General features: G+C 35.5%; 1 protein-coding gene and 1 pseudogene across 1 annotated transcript; both read right to left on the bottom strand.

Annotated features, from left to right (window-relative positions):
- Window positions 1–333: 333 nt before the first annotated feature.
- Window positions 334–27,449, bottom strand: LOC136818754 (integrator complex subunit 12-like). Its single transcript, XM_067074991.1, has 7 exons — window positions 27,255–27,449; window positions 16,758–16,932; window positions 16,246–16,438; window positions 10,198–10,357; window positions 8,505–8,645; window positions 5,427–5,673; window positions 334–1,410 (listed from the first exon to the last, which is right to left on the bottom strand). The coding sequence occupies exons 1-6, from the start codon at window positions 27,405–27,407 to the stop codon at window positions 5,434–5,436; spliced, it is 1,062 nt and encodes a 353-aa protein (XP_066931092.1). The 5' UTR covers window positions 27,408–27,449; the 3' UTR covers window positions 334–1,410; window positions 5,427–5,433.
- On the bottom strand, window positions 20,239–22,992 carry LOC136818767 (putative nuclease HARBI1; annotated as a pseudogene).
- Window positions 27,450–27,937: the final 488 nt, after the last annotated feature.

The raw sequence follows: 27,937 nt of genomic DNA, 5'->3' as shown, positions 1-27,937 counted from the left end.
ATTCTTTAGAGAATCTTGCCCTCCATCTTTGTACAAAAAATCAGGAAAAAGTAATGACAGGATTTTGCACAAAGTCCAAAAAACCCTATTTTTAGGTAGTTTTTGGCCCAAATTTGCCCAAATAAATTTTTTCTCAAAAATTGGGCTCCGTCACGTTCTGGGCATTGCCATTTTGCATCATTGTGCAAAAAATCAGAAAAAACTAATGAGCCAATCCTGAGAAAAGCTGGTAACAGACGGACGGACGAACGAACGGACGGACGGACGAACAGACATGGGTTAATTTATAGGACCTCCACCGGGGCACCCGGAGGTAGGTCCAAAAACTGAAAGTTAAAAATGAAAGATTGTATTCCTTGCTCAAATATAGAAATTTATAAACACTTTCTTGGGAAAATTTCACAAAATAATTGCGACAAAATTTAGTTATTCAAAAGACAACATAATAATAGAATAAAATGTCAAACAGGAGATACTTGAGATTCTAGTTCAACGGGTAGATCAAAAACCGAACAATCAATCGAATCTCGACCATCGCCATCAAAGCCTTCATCAACTGTCACTATCTGAATATTATGTAACCAATTTTGAAATAAAATTTTTTTCACTGATTCTTCTTCTTTGATATAGCGTGCGTTCTCCCGCCTCAAATATTCTCGAATTGTTAGTAAAGTCTTCTCATCACTCCCCCTTCTCTCTAGTAATTTTTGCTCATCTAGAGAGTACCGAGTTTCCAGTCTAGGTTTAGCTGAAGTCTTATTAATAATTTGAGTCGGATGTTTCGCTGATAAGAATGAGTTTCGATTCAAAAGTTTTTTATATTGAGCCGACTGTGTATTATCAGTTCTTAGCGCGTTTAAAAGAGGCGAAACCAGCTCAGCCGTATCGATCTTTTTTGTAGTGTTCCGATCAGCTTGTAATTTAGTAGGAACCCTTTGTATGGGTCCATTCACGCCGACACCTTGAATCTTTAGTTTATCGACTCGAAGCGCAGTTGCTTGACGCTCTTGAATTTTCCCGTTCAACGCTACTAGGCGTTTCATAGTGACAGTATCTTTACGATGATTCGAACGCGCTGTTGTTATACTAGTCGCTATCGTTTTCTGCCGTTCTACCAGCTTATGATCATTAACGCGGCTCTTTTTCGGCGAGGCTGTACTTTTCCTTGGCGTCTTCGTGCCATAATAAATTCTATTATAACTGTCTGTTTTATTATAAACTCGGCTGTCCGCCGGAGACCAATGTCCATTTAATTTTGGTAATAAAGTTGCTTCAGTTGTCATAGTATTGTTAGGGCGACGATATGGCGGTGCACTTCCTAATCGACCGATATTGATATTGAAACAAGGATTATTTGCATCAATAGTGGTAGGTACTGGCATTACTTTGGTATGACATGTAGATTGTTTTCTAAAAAGAAAAAAAACATCAACATTTTAAACCAGATTATATTTGAAGTAAATTGCGACGAAAATCCAATAAAGCTTTTGTGAAATGAGAGGCACATGATATAGTCAAAATTTCACCTATCTAAAACTATTGCTTAAAACGAAGAAAAAAAAATAATTTCACAACCGTTTGTTTTTTCACACTTTCGCCATCCGACGCTTCTCACATTAGTCTACCTTCACATAGCTTGCCCATTTTTTTTTTTTCCTTCCCTCCCCTAACGAAGACATATAAGGCACAGAGAGTGTGAAAAGCGAAGTGTTAAATTTATGTTTTTAAAGTAACGGTACAACAACAAAAGTATTTCAGAACAAACTTAAGCCATTTAATAGGTTTTGGGAAGTCACAATACCCCTTAGACCAATACACCGAAGACTCTCATAACAGTCAATTTGTTAATCAGATTAAACCAGGTAACTGAATCAAGGAAAAACAAACTATTTGTTGAGGCAAGATATTGATTGAAACGTCGAGAAAACTATCACTTTAAACCCAGGGGTACTACCCTTGCCGACCGACGGGGTGTGCCGCTGAGTTTCGAAAAATAGATTTTTTTGCGAAAAAGAGACCCTGAATAGGACTGAAAACTTTCACTTTTTCTCAAATTCTCCCAAAAATGTACCATACGAGGGACTGATATTTTTATTTTGGTGTTTTTGCGACCCGTTATAAGGAACTCGAGGCTCAAAAAAGTCAAAGAAAAATAAAGAATTGATAAGGAACTGCTCAGGCTGAGAATAAAAAACAAGTTAAGAAACAGAGACTAAACTTGAACTTGCTCACATTTACAATAACCTAAACATACAAATCTTAACTTAGCAGCTAAGTAAATAAGGAACTTGATAAGGAACTTTGAGGCTGAATTTCTCTGGTAAAATAACGAACTCCAGGCTCGGAGCAAAGTTAAGGTTCCTTATAAAAAAAGGTGTACTCAAAGAACGAATCTAACCTGTCCCTTTTAAAGAATACAATAAAGAAATAAGCTCCTTCTGAGCCGGATTAATTAAAAGTACGTCAAGAGATGCTTTTCCTAGAAAAATTTAATCCTTTGCGAAAACACTTTTAAAGTCATGTTTGTCCAAAAAAAATCAAAACAACAATCTCGTCAGATTTTCCCCGACTGAAAAACCGACTGGTTACTAAAATTTTCATATTATTTATCTTCTATTTAAAAATAGCGCAACATTGTATAATTATAAAATTGAAAATAGATAGGTTTAGCGAAGAATCAATCGAGAAAATCAAAATCAGTAATAAACATTGTTGTGAAGGGAGGGGCTATCAAAATTTGATGAGATATTCAACCGAAATTGAATACATAAGAAAAATATAACAATCTCGCACCCCGTCCCTGTTGTCACTTTTTCAATTTGTTTCGAAAAAAAGAATTGAATGAGTTGTCATGGCGACCAAACAAATGTGAAATTGTACTAGATTTAGATAGATAGTCTGATGGTGTATTTTCGCAAATATTGTAAAAAATGATGAATATAAATTTCATATTGTAAAAGATGATGAATATAAATTTCATATTAAAAATCTGAGCAACAAACAGATAAATATTTTATCTACTTGGAAAACAATCTTGTGTTTACTAACTCTAACCAAAACAAGTGTAAAAATTTCTTCCACAGGTCTTCCAAGCGAAAGAGAGTATAAGATAGTAGGTGTTGTTTTCATTTACAATATAATGATGTACAAAAACATCTTGTTATTCCTAATCAGTACCAAATATCCAAGTTAGGGGAACAAGAGATTAACATAACAAAAATCAATAACAAAGATAGTAATGTTCATAATCAAAGGCAATATCAATGTTTTCACCACAGTTTATGTCCACAATAAAAGTCAAAACTCGTTTGTTATCTGCTGATGGTTAACCCAATGAAGTATAAGCCCGAAGGGCTAGAATCAAATTTCCTTGGTAGGATTTGAAGCTAACAAATCCTACCAAAATGATAAACACAAATGCCAGATTGAAACTAAAATTTACCGCTAAATCTCGAAAAAAAATCACTCGAAAACAAGGGAATAGCTGGATTCAATTTGTCGTCAAAATTACGGCGCATATTATAAGGTTTCATTTTTTCTTGTGATAGGTAAGAGATTCAATTCTAGTCCTTCGGACTTATACTTCATTGGGTTAACCCAAAATACTTTTATGGGAAAATTTTTTCGCGGGGATAAAATGTTGCGTGTCATTAGGGTGTCATCCGGGAAAATATGTCTCGATTGAGATTTTAAGAGGCCACATCTTTGAAATATTATTGAACAAAAAAATGTTAAAAGACCTGGAAAGACCACATTTAAATGTTTCGTTGACATTAAAGAAGCGCTAATAAGTGTACTAAAATAACCGACCTTGTTATCGAGCATAATTACAAATTTAAATCCCTGTGAAATCGTAATGGCCACATTAAAATTGGTTGGCATCGGAACGACGTAGAAAAATTCTTATTTGAAAAAATACTTGATATAATTTTAACTTAGTCACAAATCCTCAAAGATCAGTTTTATCACCCTTAATACAAACCTCAAAGCTTCCAGATAAACTCTTACAATAAAACTATTTGGTTAGTATTTTACGATATAGAAAAGTTTCACCGTGTACTTTTTTAGTTTTATGAAAACGAAAAGAGAAATCTCAGGGAAATGAAATAATTGTGAATATCTTCTTTATGGCTGAGAAGCGAACTCAATACACGGGGAGATTAAAAGGAGCAAACACTGAAACATGCTACCACGATAAAACTGCGCCTCCACGGGAGGTCCCCTATCTTTCAATTGTAATACTTCGCAAACAGAATAGAGAAACTCATAAACTCTGTATACAGTGCTTGGAAGTAGAAAACAGTGAAAAGTTTACGAACATTCTCAACCGGTATTAATATAGAGACCACATAGTCTTCACCGGTTATGGTAAACTCAAATTTCATGTAAGATGTAAGCAGCTGGTGAAAATATAAAGAAAAAGTTCTTTCAAAAGCCCGAAAGACTAAATTTATAAAAAACTCTTTCAAAGTGATAAAGGAAACTTCATACAGAAAATGACACTTCATAAATCTTGACTGAAAACCATAAATCAAGCCTCAGCTACGAAAAAGACACAAACACATCTCGCCGTTCTCTCATAAATTCGACTCCAAAACAAATTTCCAAAACACGGAAACAAATTTCAAATATCAGCGGAAAAAGGCTACACATAAGTTAGAACTTGGCACAAAGTACAGAAAGTTCAAAGCATATTTTGCAAAGACGAGGCCAGTACTTGCAGCAGCAATCAACAAAACAAACAGGTTTTCACTTAGACAGTCCCATAGTTCGATGACCCTTCAGTAAAAGGACCTCAAAAAATGTAAAAATAACAAAGTAATAGGTTATAGTCGTCTTAAAGTGGTCTATAACAAGTACAATAGGAAAAACGATATCTCCTGAAAATTTTGTTTTTTGGGGTTTCTGTGTAAAAGTTTTCAATTAGCAAGGTACTGTTGAGACGAGCGGTTTTACTTTTCTTCAAAACGATTGAAATTATCAAGTCTTATCAAATTAAAACGAAAACATTAGCATTGGAAGTGAGAATTACTTGGGTCACCTAGGCAACGAAGATGAGAGGTCCACATATTTATAGGGCTTATAGATATAGCATGAAAATATATTCGAAGTCGTCATTTCCCTCAAACTATTTATAAATTTCTAAAAGTTAATCAAATTCCAGCAGAGCGTTTGACCCGTACTCTATTCCTTTAATAAAGGGCAGCTAAGAAAGCAAACCATATTACATTGCAAAACAATTTTGAAGTTACTTGCTACAAACCATTTATAAGCGTTTGGAAAATGATGAGGAGGCAGCAAAAAAACCAGTTAAAATGCAAAATTACTGTTTGCAGTGTCTTTTGGTGCTTAAATCATAATGGAAGGTATTGTTTGCTTTGTACTGACAATTTTAACATTGGGAGCAACTATTAAAAACTAGTTACCTATTTTTCATTTTCGCTTGTTGAGAGCTTGTTGTTGTAACTTGGCACGTTTGCGGACTTGCTCCAATCTGTTCATAGCATGTTTGGCCATTTCACGGTTTCGATTATATTTAGCATTGGCAGTGTTAGGTGAACCTTCCCTTGAGACAGATGATGAGCTGCTGGATGTTGTCTCGTCAAGGCTGGTGGAGGCTGCACCAAACATCATGGACGATTCAGATGTTACTGCGCCTGATGAAGTAGCAGCCTGGAGAAAAACAACAAAAAGTTTCATTTTGAAATGCATCAAAACTTGAAATGGTTTTTTTAATTTAGCGAATTTAACTGATTTTTTAATGTCTTTCACGGCTCTATTTACAAAGATCACTTGTGATTGGAAAACCTACTTTTCGAAAATCTATAACAAGTGGAGAAATCATAGAACAAGATGGAAAATAATAGGGTCGTGATATTGATAGATAAATTATGAATCGAGAAAAACTAAGAATAGTTTGGGTTGCTGAAAAATAAAAGAACTGATGGTTGATCACCTGCAGCGAAAAAAAAATTAATTAAACACAGACTAATTTCAGATTTGAAAGCAAACGTGTTTCTCATATCCTCCAGTAAAAAAAAATCATATCAATTATTTTCCATTAGTTTATCCTATCAAAGATAAAGGTGATTTAGATTTGAAAAATGAGGAAAAAATCTCACTAATGAATGCCGCATCAGGCACAACGGACGCTATTGAAATCTGGTACGGCGAATGAGAAAATTTATGGGTTTTTACCGACAAAGAGGAACATTTTGCGATTTTTTGTGTACATCTGATACATAGTCACAAAGGATATGACTCGAGGTAACATCAGTGTAAATCAATATGGATATATTGGGGAATATGAACCATTCGCATATTACATGTATTCAATTGTACCTACCCAGGGTTCAGACAGACCTTCGAAAATAAAATTCCCTGAGTTTCCCTGAATTTTAATCAATTTTCAAAGGTTTTTTCCCTGAGAAATTCCTCATTTAAGCTATTTTTTCCCTGAGTATCAAGCAAACCATAAAAACTAAGCAGAGTCAAAAGAGATGTATCTTTAAACAAAAGGCACACAAATCAAATGGTAAACCTAAGGTAAAAATTAAAGCTACAAATACTGCATATGAATAAACACTTTAAAACTAAAAAAACTTTTAAATCTGTTTTTTCCATTCATTCTTCAAAAAATTAAATTCCCTGAGTTTCCCTGAGCAGACCGGGAAAAAAATTTTTTTCCCTGGGTTTCCCTGAGTTTCCCTGATTTTTCTGAAAATTTATCATATTTCCAGGTTTTCCAGGTTTTCCAGGGTCTGTCTGAACCCTGCTACCATCACTGCATTAGGAATGTTAGCAAATCTTTTGATTAATAAAAAAAAATTGAAGAAGATGAGTCCATATCACTATCTAATCATCAATTTGGCCATATCAGATTTCATAGCATACATTGGAGTATGTTTAGTATTTCATTTTGTTACAAAAATCCCTTTGCAATTGGGAGAATTCGGATGCAATTTCTTCTATCCATTTGGGACTGTGGGACTTTATTCGGTAATAGAATTGGTGTTTCTTATCGGGTTTTGAACGTACTTTGTGATCCAGTTATTTATTTATTTATTTATTAAAGGATTGAGGTTTTTTACAATCGCTTGTTGTTACAATTTTCTTTAGGTAAAGTTTTGTTCTGGGGCTTCCCCTGACTTTAAATTGAATGTTTTTGTCTTTCATTTGAGCATTGAGCTCATGTGCTCTCTTGCACAATTCTTTGATTGCCAATCGTTCAATAATTGTGAGGTCTTCTGTTGCTCGATAGGATGAAAGAGGGCCTTTGTATGTCGTGATGGCTCTCAAGACTTTGTTCTTGTCTTCTTCATTTTCGAATACTACCTTGATTGGTCAGTTTCCCTGAGCAGACCGGGGAGAAAAAAATTTTTCCCTGGGTTTCCCTGAGTTTCCCCGATTTTTCTGAAAATTTATCATATTTCCAGGTTTTCCAGGTTTTCCAGGGTCTGTCTGAACCCTGCTACCATCACTGCATTAGGAATGTTAGTAAATCTTTTGATTAATAAAAAAAATTGAAGAAGATGAGTTCATATCACTATCTAATCATCAATTTGGCCATATCAGATTTCATAACATACATTGGAGTATGTTTAGTATTTCATTTTGTTACAAAAATCCCTTTGCAATTGGGAGAATTCGGATGCAATTTCTTCTATCCGTTTGGGACTGTGGGACTTTATTCGGCAATAGAATTGGTGTTCTTATCGGGTTTTGAACGTACTTTGTGATCCAGTTATTTATTTATTTATTTATTAAAGGATTGAGGTTCAAGGCACGCCGTGGGCCTCTAAGAACCTGTCTTTTTACAATCGCTTGTTGTTACAATTTTCTTTAGGTAAAGTTTTGTTCTGGGGCTTCCCCTGACTTTAAAATGAATGTTTTTGTCTTTCCTTTGAGCATTGAGCTCATGTGCTCTCTTGCACAATTCTTTGATTGCCAATCGTTCAATAATTGTGAGGTCTTCTGTTGCTCGATAGGATGAAAGAGGGCCTTTGTATGTCGTGATGGCTCTCAAGGCTTTGTTCTTGTCTTCTTCATTTTCGAATACTACCTTGATTGGTCGATCCTCCCTTCCTCCTCTCTCTCTCTTTCGTGAATACTCCAATCCTCTGTGTGTTTATAATCTTTATGTCCTTGATACCCAGTTGCAATCCAAGGATTCTGTACTTGATAAATTTCTCGTCGTAGATTTTCGTTGTATTCTAAGGATCCTCCAGATGTTCTTTGATTCCATGGAAAATTAGGTTACATGCTGTGGATCGTTGTTTGCCGACTGTTTCACATCGAGTTATTTTCTCCAACTTATTTGATTTTTGATTCATCTGTTTGGATACAGCTTCAGTATAACTAACATCTTTCGCATCTTGCTTCTTTTCGATTAAGATGTTCTCGATCTTTGTTATACCCACAGTATTGATGACTTATTTCTACCACCAAATTTCAACACAAATGAAAAGAACGAAATAAAAACCTTATCAAATCGTGATTCATACCTTTTGTTGTTCTGATGGAGGAATGACGGATGGTCTTCGAAATGGTTTGGATTGCTGAAAAGGATTTGATACAGTTGGTTTGGCTGGTGGTGGTGTGCTTTCAATTGTTTTGGCGATACTTGATACTTGCTGTTGTGCTGCCTAAATGATAACAAAGAAGTAAGTCATAAAGTGTACAAAAGGTTATAATGGACTTTTTAATGAAAATGGGAATCCCCATCGAATATTCAAAAAGGATCAAGTGTAAAAAATCCAAAGAATAGACCTTCCCTGAAACCCACTTAAGGACATGTTTTTTAATTCTTACCAAAATGACATTTTAAAAAATTCAAAATTTTGAAAAAAGCAATTTAGGGGTTCTTAATATTTAAAAAAGTCATTTGTTATGAACACAGGACCTCAAAAATACTTTTTTTTTTCTAAATTGCTAATTTTGTGCATATGAGCATGAACTTTCTTAATCTGACTGAAAAAAATTGGTAATTGGAGAGTTATTTTGAATGCAAATTGTTAAAGGGCCCAGATTTTTCCGTTCTATGGCCCTGTTTTAAGCTAGTAATTAGCAACCCTATTTGAAAGAAAAGTTAATAATTTGCTCTAATTAAGGACCTTGGAACTTCAAAAGTGGTATATTTGAGTTTTCTACACACATGCTAATAGACTATGAAGATAAAACCAAGAATAAAAACCTCATATGGTTAAAAAAGAGCAAAAATTAGTTTTATGGAAGAAATGCTAAATAATTGCTCATTTTGGGTCCATAACACAGTAGTTTTATTCTAAATTTATTAGAAGTTAGTTCCTGTAAACATTAGAGAATAGAATTTCACTTAACAAAAGGTAAGAAATTATAAATGTTTCCAAATTTAATGACTAAAATAAGATATCATAGTTTCCAGAATTCGAAAATCGACTCAAGCTAAATTCTTGCTCGAAATCAGGCCTTGTAATGACTCTATAATCATAAATTTAGCTTTTTATCAATAATTAGGGTTGAATAAACATAATTGATCAAAATCAAGAGCCATACTGCAGTTATTTTTAGCACAGTGAGAGGTTTTCAAAAAGCAACAACCAGTGCTAATTATCTGCTCACAATTAGGCCCTACAATGATTTTAGATGCTAATCTATACGGAAAATTATTTGCAAAAGGTGTATGGATGTCCCTGCAAAATTTCAGCTGCATAGCATTAGAACTGATAGAGTTATGTAGAGTTGAAGTTCAATGCTAATTTTTTGCTCATGCTAAAATGCTAAGTTTTAGCTCATTTTTTGGGCACACTTTGAAATAGGATAACTTTAAGTAGAATTAGAATTGGAACTAGATTTTTCGGTATGTTGTTCTTTGACTATTTAAGAGAACCACTATTATACAAAAGCCGTATAAGGTTTTTTCCCAAAATGTCCATTTTGGTAAGAATTAAAAAACATGTCCTTAAATATTAACTTCTGTAAATGTAAATTTTGATTAATCTAATATCACAGTTCAATTTGTTTTGGTCTCATGAGAAATCCCTGAAAATTTTAATAAAAAAATAATTTTAAATTCTAAGTTTAAATTTTGAGATGACGTCATAAATTGATCACGTGTAGGTTTCGGGAAAGGCCTATATCTTTTTGAAAATATTGAAATCGTCTGATCTTGAACAAGAAAATGAAAAGGGTGATTTTCCACCTCCCAATCATCGTTACCTCTCTCTTTTGTTTTTTCGTACATTTGGAGCAATAAAATATGTGTCTTGGGTCATTGATTTCTTTGGTCGTCACATTTGGTTTATGACACTTTTGATGGTAAGAAGAAGAACACTCCATGCATTCCACCAATGCATTGTCTTCTTCGTTTGATTTCCCTCTGAAAAAATGACAGAAAAATTAAGTAAAACCTTTACTTTTGACAGTAAATCAAAAGGTCATGCATAGTTTTCAATTATAACAAGTGATACTTTTATGGACCTACCTGGTTATGCATTTAACACACATATATATATAATTTATATCTACGTGAGCGTGACCATTAAACAATCATTCATAACACAAATAGTGACGATCTATTAAAACTAGTCGTTTGTTTCTTATAAAAAAAAACGTTTAGAAACCAAAATTTCATGCTCTTGAAATATTCTTTCATATTCAAGACTTCGTGAGCAAATAAAACTTCTATCTCATAAAAAAATTGAGTAATTTAACTAAGAACATTGATGTATGCTTATTAATAGTGATTCTTATAGATAAACTTGCGTTTTTTGAGCCAACAATTTTTTTTGAAAAAATCTGTTTGAGCCATCGTTTACCTATGATGGTACCCTACTTTCATGCCAAAAATCAGAAAAAGTTAATGATCCAATTTTTCACAAAGTCCAAAAAACCCGTTTTTTAGCCGTTTTTTGGCCCAAATCGGGCTCCGTTACATTCGAGGGTTTATAGTTACACATCTTTGTGCAAAAAATCAGAAAAAACTAATGAGCCAATCACGAGGAAAGCTAATAACGAACGAACGAAGGGACGAACGAACGAACGAACGGACAGAGATTAATTTATAGGACCTCCACCCCACCGGGTCGGTCCAAATGAAGTTTGCATTTTGATGCATTGTAGTACTAAAATTGCAGCCGGAAACATGTATTATATTACCTTACCTTACCGGGTCGAGCGAGCTCGGCATCTGATGACTTGATCTTTCCACCGTGTTCGATCTCTCATGAGCACCGGGAGGTCTTCTTTCAAGCAGCCTAGATCTTCACAGAGTTGGTCAAGATACGTCTTTGCTGGTCTACCGCGTGTTTTGAAACCGTGATTTGGTTGTCAAAGGACAAGATCGCTAGCCAGCTCATCTTTGCTCCTAAAACAATGTCCAGCAAACCTGAGACGTCTGTCCTTCAATGTTTGGCTTATTGGTGGAAGGTCTCCGTAGAGTAATTTTTTTGTTGGATGTTCTCTCCACGAAATATTCAGAACTGCCCGAAGCATTCTTGTGTACGCGCCATCCAGCATTTTCTCGAGGGTTTTAGTTAGGGTCCACGAGGTAGCTCCATATAGAAGAACTGACTCGACTGTAGCTCTGAAGAAATTCCTTTTTAATTTTGCTGATAGGTTAGATTTCCATATTTTGTCCAGTTTGTTGAGGGCTGACCAGGCTTTTGCTAGTCTGATTTCCATATCTCGTTTTGTAGAGGAAATGTTACTGCCAAGGTAGGTAAATTCTTGAACAGCTTGGATGTTTTGGTTTGTTCGGGATTTAATTGAACCTGAATGCGCTTGGTTGAAACCATGAACTCTGTCTTTTTTGCATTGACACAGAAACCTATTTTGATGGACGCTTCTTCAATACGATGTAGGAGGACAGTTGCATCATTGAGAAGGTCAGAGGTGATGTAAGGTTCATCGGCATAATCAGCATCAGTAATCATATCGGGGGGATGTCTACGGCTTGTCTGTTGTTTTAGAGTAAAGCCAAGATTCGTATTATCTTCGGTTGCTTTCCTCATTATAAAGTCAAGGCAAATTACAAAGAGGTATGGTGCGAGAGTGTCACCTTGCAATACTCCTTTGGTTATATTAAAAAATTCAGTGTCACCGTCTGGAGATCTGACCATGGATTTTGTATTCTCATAGAGCATCATTATTGCTGAAACTGTTTCTTCAGGTGTGCCATACGAGAGTAAGATCTGTTTCATTTTGGTTCTATTTATGGAATCGAATGCTTTAGAAAAATCGATAAATAGAAGGACAAGTGGGAGATTCTTTTCTTTTGCTCCTTCGATTAATCTACGAATGGTCAGGATCTGGCCGTTAGTTGATCTGTTTTGTCGGAAGCCATTTTGGTTTTTTCGCAATAATGGATCAATGTGTTGTCGAAGCCTATTCAGTAGCATGGTATTGTAAATTTTAGCTGCTATTGATGTGAGGGTGATTCCTCGATAGTTGGACGCAACACCAAGGTCTCCTTTTTTGGGAAAAGGAAGAATACATCCTTCTCTCCATTTGTCAATTGGCTGTCCCTGATAGACAGAGTTACAAAGTGATAACAGGATATCATTGAAGTTTCTTAGCTTCCAGATTTCAGCGGGTATGTTGTCTAAGCCACATGCTTTCTTGTCTTTTATACTTTTTAAAACACTGTCCAATTCTTCAATGGTGAAATCACCTTTAATTATTGGTAATTCGTGTGAGATAATGTTTATGGTAGATTCGTCAGTGTCTGTTGTCCCACCTAGAAGTGTCTCAAAGTGAGTTTTCCATAATTTTAGCCTTTCTTCATCATTTAGGGCTTTAAGTTTGGAGTTATTGGATGATTTTCGGCCTGTTATCTCATTGATTATTTTCCAGGCTTCAGAAGATTGTTGGTTAATGGATTTTGATGCAATGTCATCAATTTTCTGGTTTAGATAATTTGTTTGTTCCGATTTGTATGTATTTTCAAGGTCAATCCTTGCAGATAGGTATTTATTGATGATGGTCTGGGAAGGGTTTGAGTTTTTTACTTCTGAGCATTTGCGGAGCTTATCTCTTTTTAGGGATATGTCGTTTGTGTCCCAGGGTATGTGCCTTTTGGCTTTCTTTTTTATTGGTATGCTATTATGTGCTGCTTCTTCACAGGCAATGACAAAGTTGTTGAAGGTTTGGTTAGGTGAATTGGTTTCATTTGTGTCTTGTAGGGCATCGAATCTGTTTCTTAAGGATATTGTAAAGCGATTGGATATAGTAAGTAAGTAAGTAAGTAAGTAAATGATTTATTTGTCCTAATAAGCGAGACGAGCGACCACATTCATAGACAAAAAAGCTAAACTAAGGAGGTGGCCGCACGATATAGTTACAAGATTGAATAATTTTAAAGGTCTTATTTTAAGTAGAAATTGACAAGAAATTTTTCGTAAAAATGCTTTAAAAAAACAAAGTTTAAAAATAAAATAACCAACTCAAATAACCAAATACCTAAGAAGACAAACTGTAACGAGAGCTAAGTATACGAAGACAAAAAGTATAACTTAAGAAAGTCCTTAAGACGATCCAATGCAAGTGTGGAGTTATGTTAAGAAATCTTGAATTTCATTCCAAGCAAGAATTGATTGGTATAAAACTGAGTAATTGCCATAAGTCACTGTTTTTACTTCGGGTGTTTTTAAAAGTCCGGACTTAGAACGGATAACTTCATGACGATCAGTATCATTTAATCGCTTATACTCGAGACTTTGCAATAAAGGAGTAGGAAGTTTGTTTTTTAAGTGCTTGAAAAGAAAGATAATATTTAGATATTTGACAAAATCGAAAAAGCGAAGAATCTTGAATTCTAAAAATAAAGGAGATGAATGTGCACGAAAGTCAGAGAAAGTCATAATCCGAAGAGCTCGTTTTTGAAGAATGTGGACCCTGCGAGCATAGATTGTCTGCCGTTGACCCCATATTTGGGCTGCGTAAGAAAGATGACATTGAGAAATAGAATAATATAATGATGTTAATGTTTTCTTGTCGACATAATGCCTAAGTTTACTGAGAGCTCCATTAGCTCTCTTTAATTTATTACAAACAAAGTTTATATGGTGTTTCCAGTTCAAATGTTCATCCAGATATACACCCAAATACTTGACAACTTTGCTTGGTATGAGTTTGCGTCCATTGACTTTGATTTTTAAGTCATAGTTGATCTTCTTTCGAATCGGACGAAAGATCATAAGTTCAGTCTTACCAACGTTTAACGAGATCTTGTTCGCCTTCAGCCAGTTCATGAGAAGCTTAAGGTCGATATTTGCTCGTTTAGCTATAGGTTTTAAAAATTCATCTCTCAGAAAGAGCATAGTATCATCAGCAAACAGATTGACAAGAGAATATCGAAGAGCAGTATGAAGATCGTTCACATAAAGAAGGAAAAGAAGGGGGCCAAGAACAGAACCCTGGGGGACACCATGTTGCATGCGTCTAGATGTAGAATTTTTACCTGAAACTGAAACAAACTGTGATCTGTCAGTTAGAAAAGAACGAAACCAGTCAAGAGATTTTCCCCGAATGCCATAGAAATCTAGTTTAGCTAGTAAGATGGAATGGTCGACAGTGTCAAAAGCTTTTTGCAGATGAATAAAGATGGAACAACCGAAATCACCTTCATCCAAGGCACTTGAGATTTGGTTAACACAGTAAAGAAGGGCTGTCTCTTGGTCATTTTTGAGAGAAGACCAATCAAACGTCGGAGATTTTTTGGATTTACTTTTATTAGCTCTAAGTGTCAGTTTGATATGAGCAGAAACAATTCGATGATCTGTTCTGACTCCTTGAAATGAGTTGAAAGCTCTGCAGTCTTTTGCACTATTTCGCCATTTAGTGTTGATCAGAAGATAATCGTGTTGAGCCTTTGTTCCGTTTGGTGCAGTGAATGTCCATCTTTGACCAACACGTTTCTGAAAGGATGTGTTAAGAGCTAAGAGGTTTTGTTCCTTGATGAAATTATTCAGCATGGTTCCGTTGCGATTTGTTGTATGGTGATAGGCAAAATGATATCCGTCTTCTTGTCCGAGGTGAGCGTTAAAGTCACCACCTATAAACAGCAGGTTGTGTTTAGGGACTTGTCGTGTGACGGAGGTAAGTTCAGTGTAGAAGTTTTCGACAACAGTTTCATCTTCAACGTTAGTTGGACTATAGCAGTTAATTATGGTCGTTTGTGGGTTTCCGTGAAAGGTAGCTATCATAATTCTCTTAGTAATGCTCTCAATTGATTTTAGAAATTTGTAAGCTAAGGGGATTAAAAGTAATCCAATGCCGCCAGTGGAAGCATTGACGCTGTCCAAGCTGAAGATGTGATAAGTTTCCATTGTTTTCCTAGGTCGTGCTCTTTAATCGGAATTTCTTCATGTAGGTAACGATGTTCTTGAATAAAAATAATCTCTTGTTTTAGCTGTTCAGCAGACGCGACGAGTTCGTAGATTTGGGTATCCCGCAGAGTGCGAGTATTGAAGGTAGAGAGCCATACAGATTTCTTGCATTTAATAAGTCTATCATTTGGGACAGTTTGTGTCGCAGGGTCTACGTCCCCAGTAGCACATTTTTCGACTGTAACCTGAGGTGCATTGACAGGACGCGCTCCTTGGTTAACCGCGCGACGAGCGATGCGGGATGAACGTCGGGGTAAGTTTGTAATCATCATAAAGCTTTCATGACTAGATATAACTTGCGGGCGTCAGTCCTACAAGAGAGAGCAGTGCCCCGTTTTGGAGCGGGTGTGCTTCGCCAAATTGCATGGAGAGGTTTCCATGTCAAATTGCCTCACCACAGGTTTGCAAGCCAAAATCAAACTTTGATATCACCTTGGTTACCATCCGACATCCTGCTTTCCAATGTCTTCACCGCTAAATGTCGATAGACCAGTCGGCAATCGGTCGGTATCAGCATCTGTAGGGACACTCTCATCCTGCGGTGGGAGAGAGGGGTTGTTTTGTCGAGGTTTTCCTTCCTCTAGATCGGCTGTGTTCTGTTCCAAACAGGGGCACCTCGTGAAGGATGTGGCTCCTACCACACACACAGCAGTCTGAGAAGGTGAGAGGCTATGTGGTAACGCGTCAACCTTCCCTGCTTACTTTCCCTCACCGAAACACCACCCCTGGCTCCCGTAGTACAGATTGAACTGGTGAGCGATGAGGTTTTCGGCCCACCCCCAATTTATTATATAAAACCTTTTAAATATACATTTTTTATCTCGAATTGGAGAACATTACTCAAAGAAAGTTTTACAGTCTATATACAAAAGCAGCTTACAGATGGCAAGAAGCACAGGTTGGTCCACCAAAGTCCATGTTTATAATATCATCAAGTGGGATGCTATCATTAGCATCACTATCAGGTGATGAGATATCCAGTGAATGATCTAAACCTGTCTTTTTACGTTTGAGATTATGCGAGCTACCAAGTGGCATCTCTTCAATTGACCCTTCAGCCTCAGTTGTGGTAACTGTAAGAAAAGGTGGAGAGTTTCTCGAAATAGAAAAAAAGACCACCTTCTAAAAGCAAGCAGCATTAGGGCGAACTCTTGGTGTGTGAGACAGTTTCAAACACAAATCATTCTTATCAATTTCATTTTGTAATACCTTTAAAAATTCACCAGTGATGTGTTTATCTAAAAGATCCAGTACACAGTAAAGTGATCCCCTTGGCGGTGCCATTTTGCAAAAATTTGTCTGAACAAGCTTGTCACATCATCACATCCTAATTCCTTGCAAAATATAATCAGACAAGATATTGAATATGTGTTGATAAAATATAAGCTTTACCTGAAACAGGCTTGACGATTTTCTTAGTTCCTTCATAAGACACTTCTTTTAAAGAATCCATAAGACTATTGACCACTGGTCTCTTGTTCTCAATCGTTGAGCTGGGATTACTTCTACCATTGTTACTCTTGACACTTTCAACCTTTGGGCTTTGACGACCACCAACATCAGATCCCTGTGGATTGAAAAATACAAGGATGAAAAAAAACAAGGTTATTAAAATAAATATGTAATAAGAATCTGTGCGGATGCATAGTAAATAAAAATGTTTAGAAAACTAGCAAATGTTTATTTATTCATGTAACCATTTTGCAATTTTGAAAATAATTTAGAATAAATCAATTGTGCTGACTAAGATTATAAAAAAATTAAAATTAGAATTCATAAATGACAAGTTTTAAATCCCAGCAAGGGGCAGCGAGGACTTGCTGTTGTAATTCATGAAATTTATTTTATAATTCAAATTGTCAACTGCTCTAACTTGGGACGATTGGTCGAAACATGGGACTGGTTGATATCTGGTCTATATTTTCACTTACTGTTAAATCTCTTTGACATCAAATTTGTTTTGATAACTCCACCAAGTTTATCAATCATACTTCTTCGTTCCTCTGAGAGTGCACAGACACTCGCGTGTGTTCCGCTACATTTTTTTTTTCATATTTCGATTTAAAAGCCTACTGGGTGCGAAAAAGAAATCGTTTATTTTTTAATACCCCGTTCATTAATTCAAATCAAATGACTTTGGAGGTTCGGTGAAATTGTGGCCGAATTGCCGTCCCATGTTTTGTCAGATAGTCCCAAGTTAGAGCAGTTGACAGAACCATTTTCAAACCCCCTTAATGTATAGGTCTTTTGAAAGAAAAATTGGTGACATTATTGACACTGGGTTCTTCATGCTTAAGGCGGTTGGCAAATGATATCATCCACCAGAATGCATCCTCTCTTATTTTCCCCCTATATTCTACTTTCCTATCTTTTATCCAGATTTTCTGACTTTCTCTAGTGTTTCTAACTGTTTTCTAAGTATTTTTCTGAAATTTGCCTGTACCGATGAAATAGGTCTCCGACCCCGGTTCGAACCACCAAATGCAAGCAACCTTGGTTTACCAACCCAATGCCTAACCGCTTGCGCCAACGAGACACGGAAGAAAGATGTCATTCACAAATACTTATAGCGTGTAATTTACAGACCATTTATTGAGAAAGCTCCCAACCCTACCCGTGCCCCTACAAGTTAGGTCCATGGTATGGATGCCCCTAAGAAGACCTTCAGCCTTATATTGTGACTCTTGAGCTCCAACCCTAACCCTAACTGATAAAACCAAACCCCCGTCTAGGTCTGCAGATTGAAAAATTTCACTTGCATCCTGGTCGATGATATTGTCTGCCAACCGCTCAAGGCAGGCACACTTCACAAAAGAGAAGAGTCTTACTCTATTTTATAAAATAGCAAATTAAAAAAAATGAGACAATTTTGAGTCAGGAATTCAAAATCATAATCCCCCCAAAAAATGATAGATGAAGAATTTATGCAAATACAAATCTGATGCATTTACAAAAATTTGACTTGTTTTTACACTCTCTCTATGTATATCACTGATATGCTCTAGGAGGTTTTGTCAGTCCATTTATTTGACTGATTGGTGCAGACCAATCATCAAAAATCGTGCTCCGGAGCACAAAAAAAACGACATTTTTATGCTCCAGGGCCCGGTTGTTCAAAAAACGATTAGATTAAGATTAGATTAAGAGCCGATTACCGCTAATCGCGATTAATTTCCGATTTGTTAATCTTACGACTTGCTAGCGTTGTTCAAAACTTGATTTACTAATCCGAGGGGTTTCCCAAAAAAAAAAGACCTTGAAGCGCAATTCGAGCAAAATCGAATGCACAGGGGTTTTCCCTCGTTTCCAAAACAAAAACAGAACAAAAAAAATTCTAAAATTTTACCGAACTCAAATAAAAATGGAGAATGTAAATGAGAAGAAACCAAAGTTCACAAGAAAACCGAACTTTTCAGCAGATGAAACATGAGGACTCATACAAAGAATTCAGAGATATCTTTGAAGGGAAATTTTCAAATGCTCTAACACAACAAAACAAGAATGAATCATGGCAAAAGATAGCCAGCAACGTTAATGCTGTTGGGGTAACCCCTCGTACGATTGCTAGTATACAAACCAAATTTAAAAACATTAAATCTGAAGCAAAGCTGGCGTATAACAAATTCAAGAAACATCAAAATGGCACTGGTGGTGGTCCTCCACCAAAAGAACCGTCTTCATCGGACCAGAGAATAATGAGTTTATTCAAAGGGTGTCCCTCTTTCGAGGACCTTTATGGTTTTGCAACAAACGCACATGAAACTGGTAAGTTTCCTTGTTTTTTTTTTCAATACTCTTGCTGATGATCTTTCTGGTGTGATACTTATTACCCTTGATGTCTTTCTTCCATCCAGGGAAACAAGAGACTAATGAAGCAATCAGCTAATTATTATTCTAAGATAATAATTTCCTAATTATTTATTTTTACAGAAATCGGATCTTATTCAACGTCAATGATGAGTGAGGTATCAGCAGACCCAATGCTTTCATCAACCTCTGTTATGGGTCCTCAAGATGAAACCAATGAAACAATTCAAAAAACTACGAAAGGAAAACAAAAAGCCACAGCACCCAAACAAGGGAAGTCTGTAATCAAATGCTCGATGCTAGCTGTGAATAAGAAAATTCAGTAAAAATGTCTTCTTCAAGAACTTGCAATACAAAAGGCTCGTCTGAAAGGCGAACGCCTCAGGAACAAAAACCTTCTTTTGAAAGAGAAACCTTCGACGAGAGGACAAATTCTGTTTGATGAAAGGAAACATTTTATATGTTGAACCAGATGTTGAAAATCCCATTGAAGAATAAAACAAGCTTTCACAAATCACAATAAAAATTAATGGCAAGCAACGAAAGCAAGCCACCACCAACCAGATCTCTAACTGTCTAACTTATTTTGAAATGTTTTTTGAATTAACACTTTCAAACTTTCGAGCCTTCTACAATTTCGAATGGGCCTATTCTTGCCTCTTAAATTCTATTGTTATTTTGTTCCTTCTCATTCCTCTTTAAAAAAACAAAGGAATTCCTTAGAATTTTGGATAAAAATGTCAATCACTGAGAAAAAACAATGGATTCAAATCTCTTTGTTTCGAATGTTTACGTTTTGTCTGGATTCCTTTCTCAAAAATAGGCGCACAAAAAAAACAAATGCAAGGAAAACTTAGGAGTTGGATGGTGGTGGTCTTGCTGTTTCTTTTTTTGTTCATTGTATATAAAAACTTATAAACTTTAAACTATTTAAATAATATTCATTTACTTTGAGAGGAGTCCAAACTTGTGACTTTATAACTTATAAACGATAGATAATATCAACTTGATATTGGTTTTGATATCAAGTTGATATTATCTTATATTATCTTAAAAAAAGTGTTTGTTATGTGGTTTCGAACAGTGTCTCTATATCTGTAGTGGACAGGGTTGCCTCAAATTCATCATCACCATTTTCAATGTCTTCTTCAAAAGGTTCTTCATTGAGCATTATTGCAATGTTGTGTAATATAAAGTAGGTTCCAATAATTTGGCAAGCCTTAGGGTCAACGCGAAGACCAAATTTCAATGCTGGAAATCTTCTCTTCAGTAAACCAAAACTTCTCTCAACAGAACTTCGAGCACATTTTTGGCTCCTATTGAATCTTCTTTCTTGACAAGTGACAGGATTGTCATGTGGGGTTAGTAAATAGCTAGATAGGGCATATACAGAATCACCAAGCAAAAGACCATCTTCGATAGATCGATGATTTGTGTCGAGATAGTTACTCAAACGAGAAGCTGTAAAGATAAAACAGTCATGTGTTGAACCAGGCAAAGATGCATCAACATCGATAAATCTATATAACTTTCGTCTTCATTAGGGCATGAGATTCTAACATGGGTGCAATTGTGGGAACCATATTTTATATGTCCCTGGGGATATTTCTCTTTTATACATAGCTAGGCTACCATCTTGTTATCATTTACTTTCACTTTCACTTTCCCCATAATGATGACTCACAAGGATATTTTGCAGAACAGAGTTTTGGTCAAGGAGTCAAGAGTCATCATTCCCTTCTGTGTTTTGCCTTTTTGTCATTTGTCTCTTTTGCCTTACTTACCCATGCTTTGAGGGGCTGGGCCTGAGTTTGACCCTAAATCCCAGATTCCCAATAAGAGCATGGGGAATTTAGCCAGTGATAGACTAAATTCTGATCATGCTGCTGCAGAAGAAATGTCTTCACATGTGAAATTACTGTCTCCTAATTACTGACTTTTGTCCCAGTACCATCCACCATTCTTCAGTGATTTTGGGTCACTACACAATCAATACAACCAACCACACTAGGGAAACCAGACATCTCATAAAAGCCCTGTTTTATGATTCTCTTTTCCTCGTTTGTTGTGGGAAATTTTATAAATTGTCTTTTTTTTGCATTCAATGCTTGGCAGAATTTTGGGGTCACTCGGCATACTGTGGATTTGTCAACTCATATACTGTCTCCAACCACTTGTTGGAAGTTCCCACAGTCAAAAAACCTGAGAGCAATGAAAACTTGGGTCTCCACCGACAATGCATGAATTTTTCTTGTTGGTCTATCACTAAGTCATTTCGCAGCAAATTAGCCAAAAAAGCATTGCCTTGTCTTGAAAATCGAAATCTATTTCTTATTTCTTACTTCGTTAGAGAAGGTGTTATCTATCAAAATATTCTTCGCCTTTTTCGATTATTTCCTCCAAGGTTTCCGTATTGATTCATAACATTCACCATCTTTCTTGTTTTTAATCTTAATCTGCTCTTAGGAGCAGGATTTTTTTGTTTGTTTTTTATTTCATTTATTTGATAATGTAGGTTAAAAAAGGGCAGACATAGCTGATGTGAACCTACAACATAAAATTCAATAAATTAGAATAAAAATGAAAATATTTTTAAAAGTTATATGTTAAAAATCTATAAAATCTAAAAAAGTTTATGACTTAGGAGGTTTAATGAGCAAGGCAAGACCGAGACTGACGTTTAGAAATAAAGTCAGAAGTGATAGTGTGATAAATCGAAGATTATGAGACTAAGCCTAAAATTGTAGTAAGAAGAGCGCTAAATGTTGTAGTATTGGAATTCATCATTATGTAATTTAGAGTAAGGAAAATCTTACTACAAAAGTAAAAGTATTAAGGTTTATAAATAAGTATAAGTAGATTGGGATATAAAAAATAGACTACAGAAAGATAAAATTGTAGTGTATGTTAAATGAATTGTATACAAATGAAAATTTTTTATAGTGAGGTCTGTTAGCACATGAAAGCATAAGAATACTTCAGATGTATGTATATATGTAAGTAATAGTTTATTTCATGTTGACGAAAAGGTAGCAACAAAGGCTAATAAAAGTCAACGCTACTTTACAATTAAAAAAGACTAATGTTTTGTTGGCAGCTCATCGTTGCTGCTACTGAGGCTAGATAGTGACAGCTTTTGGTTGGCAAAGTTTTTGTTTGTTTTTATCAAGTGAAGGTTGTCTGTTCTGGGACTTCCTCTCACATGCCAAATGAAATCACCATCACATTCGGAGTTCCATTTTTTAGCTTTTTCGCACATCTCTTTGATTTTTCTTCTTTCATTGATGGTGAAATCATCAGTGATGCTTAGATGATATCCAAGCCACTTCAGATTTTTTAAGGCTTTAAGGTTGCTCATGATTCTTTCTTTTTCTTCTTCACTTTGCAAGGTCACCTTTATCGGACGATTTTTCCTCAGCCCATTTTCATGTTCGAACCCAATTTGATGTTGATGCGTTGGTTTAATGTTGCGGATGCCTATATCTTTGAGCAGATCCTCAATTTCCTTTTTGTCCTCTTCTTGATCTTCTTCTTTCGTGTCTTCAACTTGTTCAGCAAGTCCATGAATTATGATGTTTTTTCTTCTTGATTCGATGTCTCGTTTTTCTCTCCTCTCCTCTTCTTTTTGTTCCGCAACAACAGATTTAAGATTTTCCTTGTGTGCTTTGGTTATATCAGCGTATGTTTTACATTGGCAGCTATAGCATTTGATTCGATTTTGATCTTCATCATCAGTTAACATAACAAGGGTGCATGTTGCAGTTGTGTTTGCTGCTTCAATTGGTGGGTCTTGGGTGTTTATGTCGCGATTTTTGTTCATATTTAGCGACTTTTGATGCTTCTTTGAGTTTCCACCATTTTTTTTTAAAGCGATGCAGAACACGTCTTGACTATTTGACGTCAAATAAAAAACTCGGATGGTGATAAAAGCATGAAACTTAGCACAGATGATCCTTAGAGGGTCTAAAACTTAATTTTAAACAGTAACACCAAATTTTGCCACCTGGCCACCTGCCAGATGACGTCATCAGGTGGCTGGCCAAAAATTTTTTTTGAAAAAATTCAAAATCTGATGATTCCAGCGGAAAGAGCATGAAATGCTGATGAAAATCAAGGTATAAACATGTCTTGAAAATGTTCCTATCAAAAGCTATGGAGGTTGAAAGTTTTGTGATGACGTCATCACAAGCCTTTCCAGGCAAAACTTAAAAACCTCGTAATTTTGGAACAAATTGACCAAATTTTTTGTTTTATACAGGAAAAGTTCTCAAAACTTTTCCTGGTAGGCACAGCAATGTTATGGGTGGATAGTTTTAACTATTGGTCTTTGCACCCTTATTTTAGAAGATACACGTAACTTTTGCAACTTTATGGCTGGTTGGAAATACGCAAGTTTCGAAGCTGGATTTGGCAACGTAGTGGAGTCCTGGTAGGATATCTTCACTGATCATCCTGACGATTTTTGAGCTCACTCCATCGTGACCTCCAGCTTTGTTTGGTTTGACTACACCATTTTAAATGTTCTACTTAGTTTGTAAAAGTTGATATGCGGCAAAGTTGGTGTTACCCGATAGACATGACTTTGCAGTTTGGCGTTTTCAGGAATTTTGTCTACCTTACCAGGGGGGGTGAAGCAGTTAGTACAAGACATCATGCCTAATAACTGCTTTCTCAGAAGAAGTTAGTAACACCACCACCTTGGTACACTTAGTACAGTTAGTACTAACTGAATTTAGCCTTGAAAAAGGCTTTTGACCTTCATAAATTCAATAAAATCAAATTTAATCTTAAAAATGATTCAATATCCATAGCTTTCAATAGGAAAAAACAACATTTTAGAAAATCAAATTTCTATTGCAACCAGCAAATTGTTTTTAGATTTAAAAAAAAAATTTCGAAAATTTGAAAAAAAAATCTACTTCCCAAAAAAATTTTTGGTAAAATATGGTCTTTTTTTTTAATTTTCTCACAAAACCCTATTTTTAACACAATTAGTACCAAAATTTGGCAAATTTTTAGCAGGGGACCACCCTTTTTTGCAGTTAGTACATCTGAGTACTAAGTGATTTTATCCAATTCATATGGCACACCACCACGGTACTAATCGGCGATGTCTTGTACTAACTGCTTCACCTGACCTTACAGATGTTTGCGAAGTAGTTGTTCAGAATTTCACATTTAGCAGAATCACTTGTGGTCAGGACCACTTTTTCGTTCTCAAGGGGACCAATACTGTTCTTTTTGCTCTTACCAATAAATTTGTTCATACTGTTCCAAAAGCTCTTACTTGAAGGTGAAATGCCTTGAAATTTCTCTCTCCAATATTTGGCTTCAGCAGTTCTCAGCACATATGTACAGTGATTTTTAGCCCTTCAATAAATTTCCATTTATGTGAGTCTTTGGGTGTCTTTTGGGCCTTTTTCAACAGTTTGAATCTGATGTTGAGTTAAGTTTTCGAATTTGACCATTGATTCATGGATGCAGCTTGGGTCTAATTTTAGCTTTTCGAGTTTTGAGATGTTCGGACACTACATTCTTGTACAATCCTTCCCAAACAAAAAGAGTGTCATCTACATTGTCAAATATGTCGCAAATTTGCCAGGGAGCTACTGCAATGTCATTTTTTAACTTAGCAGTATCAATGTTTTTATAGTTGTAAACAGTTCTGTATATTGGTTTATCTTTTAAGGCTTGCTTAGAGCAAAAATTGCAATATTCCGCAACCTTGCGGTTTTTCGCAGCGTTTCCCCAGGGTTGCGCTGCTTTTTACGCAACGCTTCCAATTGAAGCTTGTGATTTTAAAAATAGACCTTTTCGCCTTTCTATCCGCCATCTTGAATTGTATGCAAAAATAGAGGAACGAAACAGCTGTGGTTGGATTTAGTTGGAAAGTATGCAAAACATATGCAAGTTTACACAAAGATCAAAAAGACAACAAAGCATCTTATAAATAAATATTATAATCATTAGAACAATAAAAAAGATGGAATTTCTTAATCCAAAAAGAAATATTCACAGGACAACAAAAGCCTTTTAGAAATTTGTTCTTAAAGACATAGCATATTCTGTTTTCATGCCATTAAGAAATTCCAGGAAGACGGAGTACACACATCAAACTTTCAAAACATGCAAACTGAAAAGCAGTAATTATGACGTCACAGATTATCAATGTTTTGCAAATTTAATCTTTCTTCTAAAAGTTTAATATAATGCCAATTATGCATGTAAGTTTTATTTTAATACTTTTTTTTTGTATATGTTTTGCATACTTTCTAAGGGAATTTCACCACGGCAATTCGGCCACCATAATATTTGCATACAATTCAATATGGCGGATGGAAAGGCGAAAAGGTCTATCACGTGCGTTTGGTTTGGGAACGCGAAACACGAACGCAAACTACCCATGTCTAAACTTTTCAATATATCTCCAGAACTAACAGATTTTTTGAAATTCTGTAAAAAGGTCTAAGTTCCTGAATAGTTTTAGTACTATGTTCTATGGAAAAATCATAAGCATCAGTCAAATACTCGTTCATCTATTTAAGATTGAAGACAAAAATTTGCGAAGAAAAATATACCTTGAGCACAAAAAATGCTTTTTTAAACACTTTTTTCCACCGAAAAACAAATAACTTTTACAGACTTACCTTCCCCAAACATTGAAGAAGCCTCTACTAATTAAAGTAAATGAGATAAGATAAGATAAAACCTTAAAATCAACCAGAATTTACAACCTTTCGTCTAAAGCAAAAGACGTGCTTTTCTCGCCGCCATCTTGAATTTAAAATGAGAATTCTAGAGAGTTCCATTCGTTTCCAGCTCCTGCGGTCTTTTTTCATCCAATCAGATCGCGCGATTTCACTTTCGCTTTCTCTAGTCCAATAAGACTGCGGGATTTGAGTCATGTGACTTTTCTATTAAAAAACCCGCGTGAAATACAGGGGGTCAAAAATAGAAATACAGGGGGTCACACTACTGGCTACAGGAACTGAAAGCAAGCAATTAAGGCCAATATTTTTGGTTTTTCTGAAGGACAAAAGGTATAGGAAGCTTTACTGAAAGAGGGATAAGGCTGGGACAATCTATTTAAAAGATATGGACATAAAAAAGGCACTTTTTTGGGTGATAATTAAGATTTTACTTAGAAACTTTAATTCTCTTACCCCCGGCTCGGCCCCCCCTGATATGAGCAAGGAAACCATGATGGCCACCCCTACTGAAAATTTCAGATCAAAACAAACAAGGAATTAATTCCTGTAACTCGAAGAAAATTGGAAAAAACTGGTTTTTGACTGTTTCTGATCCTAAAGTGCTATTTTTTGGTAAAAGCTATACAATTTTTGTTTGAATTTCTAGAAAGCTTACCCATTCATTGTTAATACATTTTTTATTTGAAAGTAACCTCTTCATGGAATAAAAAGATATAGTCAAATCTTGTAGGGTCATTTTTCAAAATTTTTTTGCCAAATTCGATTTTCGCATTTCGCCATTTTACCCTACGCAAACGCACGTGCTATTATGAGCGCCTCCCAATTTTCTTCTAAAAACATGCAAAATCAGGCAAAAACTTGCTTTCTTGAACAAAGTAGCGCTTTTTTGAACGAAATAGCATTTCTTCCAAGAATGATTGTGAATAATCGCTAGGTAGAAAATTAAAATGCTAGGGTGAAAAGTTTCCTTTTGGGTTGTTCTTCAAAATGCACATTATGCGATGCCGATTTTGGTCCAAAGGCCATAGCTGCGAAATTATGCAGCAGTAAAGCTGTGGAATTTTGCAACATTGCGGAATATCACAAATCCCTAAAGATGCAGCATTTTGCAATGTTGCAGATCTGTGCAATTTGCTGAACTGACTTAGCTTTTTATACTGTGTAAGGAACAATGTATTACTATCAAAAAATACACGATTTCTCTTTCGATTTTACAGTAAATGAAAATACAGACATGATATGTGACAGTCCCATGTTTCGATCAATCGTCCCAAGTTAGAGCAGTTGACTATAACTTTCGCGTTATTTGAAGAAGAAGAGGGCTCCTCTCGACAAAAATTAGAAAAATTAAAGAAAATAATTAATGGTATACCTTCTTACTTCCACCGCCTAACAATTTGTCCCTATGTTCTTGAACTAATGTGTTTAAAAGCTGTGCTGAATCGGGCTCTCTTGACTGAAGTAACTTCAAAGCTTTAGAAAAAAGCGGGTCTAGCTCTGGTTGCATGAGTGATGAGGCCGCCATCTTTGCTCTTGAGCTTTAGAATGGAGCGCTAAAACCAATTTTTAATTCAAAACAAAAGAGTAATAAACAAGACTAAAACGTATGATATAAAAATAGCTTTTTAATCATTATTATTTACTAATATTTGTTTAAATCTAGCATGACTAAATGTATATTAATTTTATGTTACTTTTTGTAATATTTGTATCAAAAAACGATGAAATCTTTAAAATATTTATTAGGTTTTTTAGTCTGTGAAATCGTGTGAAATGCATTAAAAAAGCGCCATTCCCGTCAAAACTATAGACGCTAAAAATTGTAAGAAAACGAAAGTGAAATTTTTATGTGTCTGATAATAATTTTTTTTGTCTTCTGTTTTGCCATGGATTTATTATAGAGGCTCTGGATAAACATTGAATGAAACGGTGGAGAGCGAAGTATTGTCTTTCTATTGTTTCAGAAAACAATTGATGTTCTAGCTTTGTCCACAAAGGACAACTGTCATGGCGGCTCGAAGATGTCTGATTTAAAAAAACGTTTATCAGTCTTAT

This window comes from Clytia hemisphaerica, unplaced genomic scaffold, assembly GCF_902728285.1.
Source record: "Clytia hemisphaerica strain Z4C2 unplaced genomic scaffold, Clytia hemisphaerica genome assembly, whole genome shotgun sequence".
NCBI classification, from domain to species: Eukaryota; Metazoa; Cnidaria; class Hydrozoa; order Leptothecata; family Clytiidae; genus Clytia; species Clytia hemisphaerica.
This window is presented reverse-complemented; position numbering and strand designations above follow the sequence as displayed.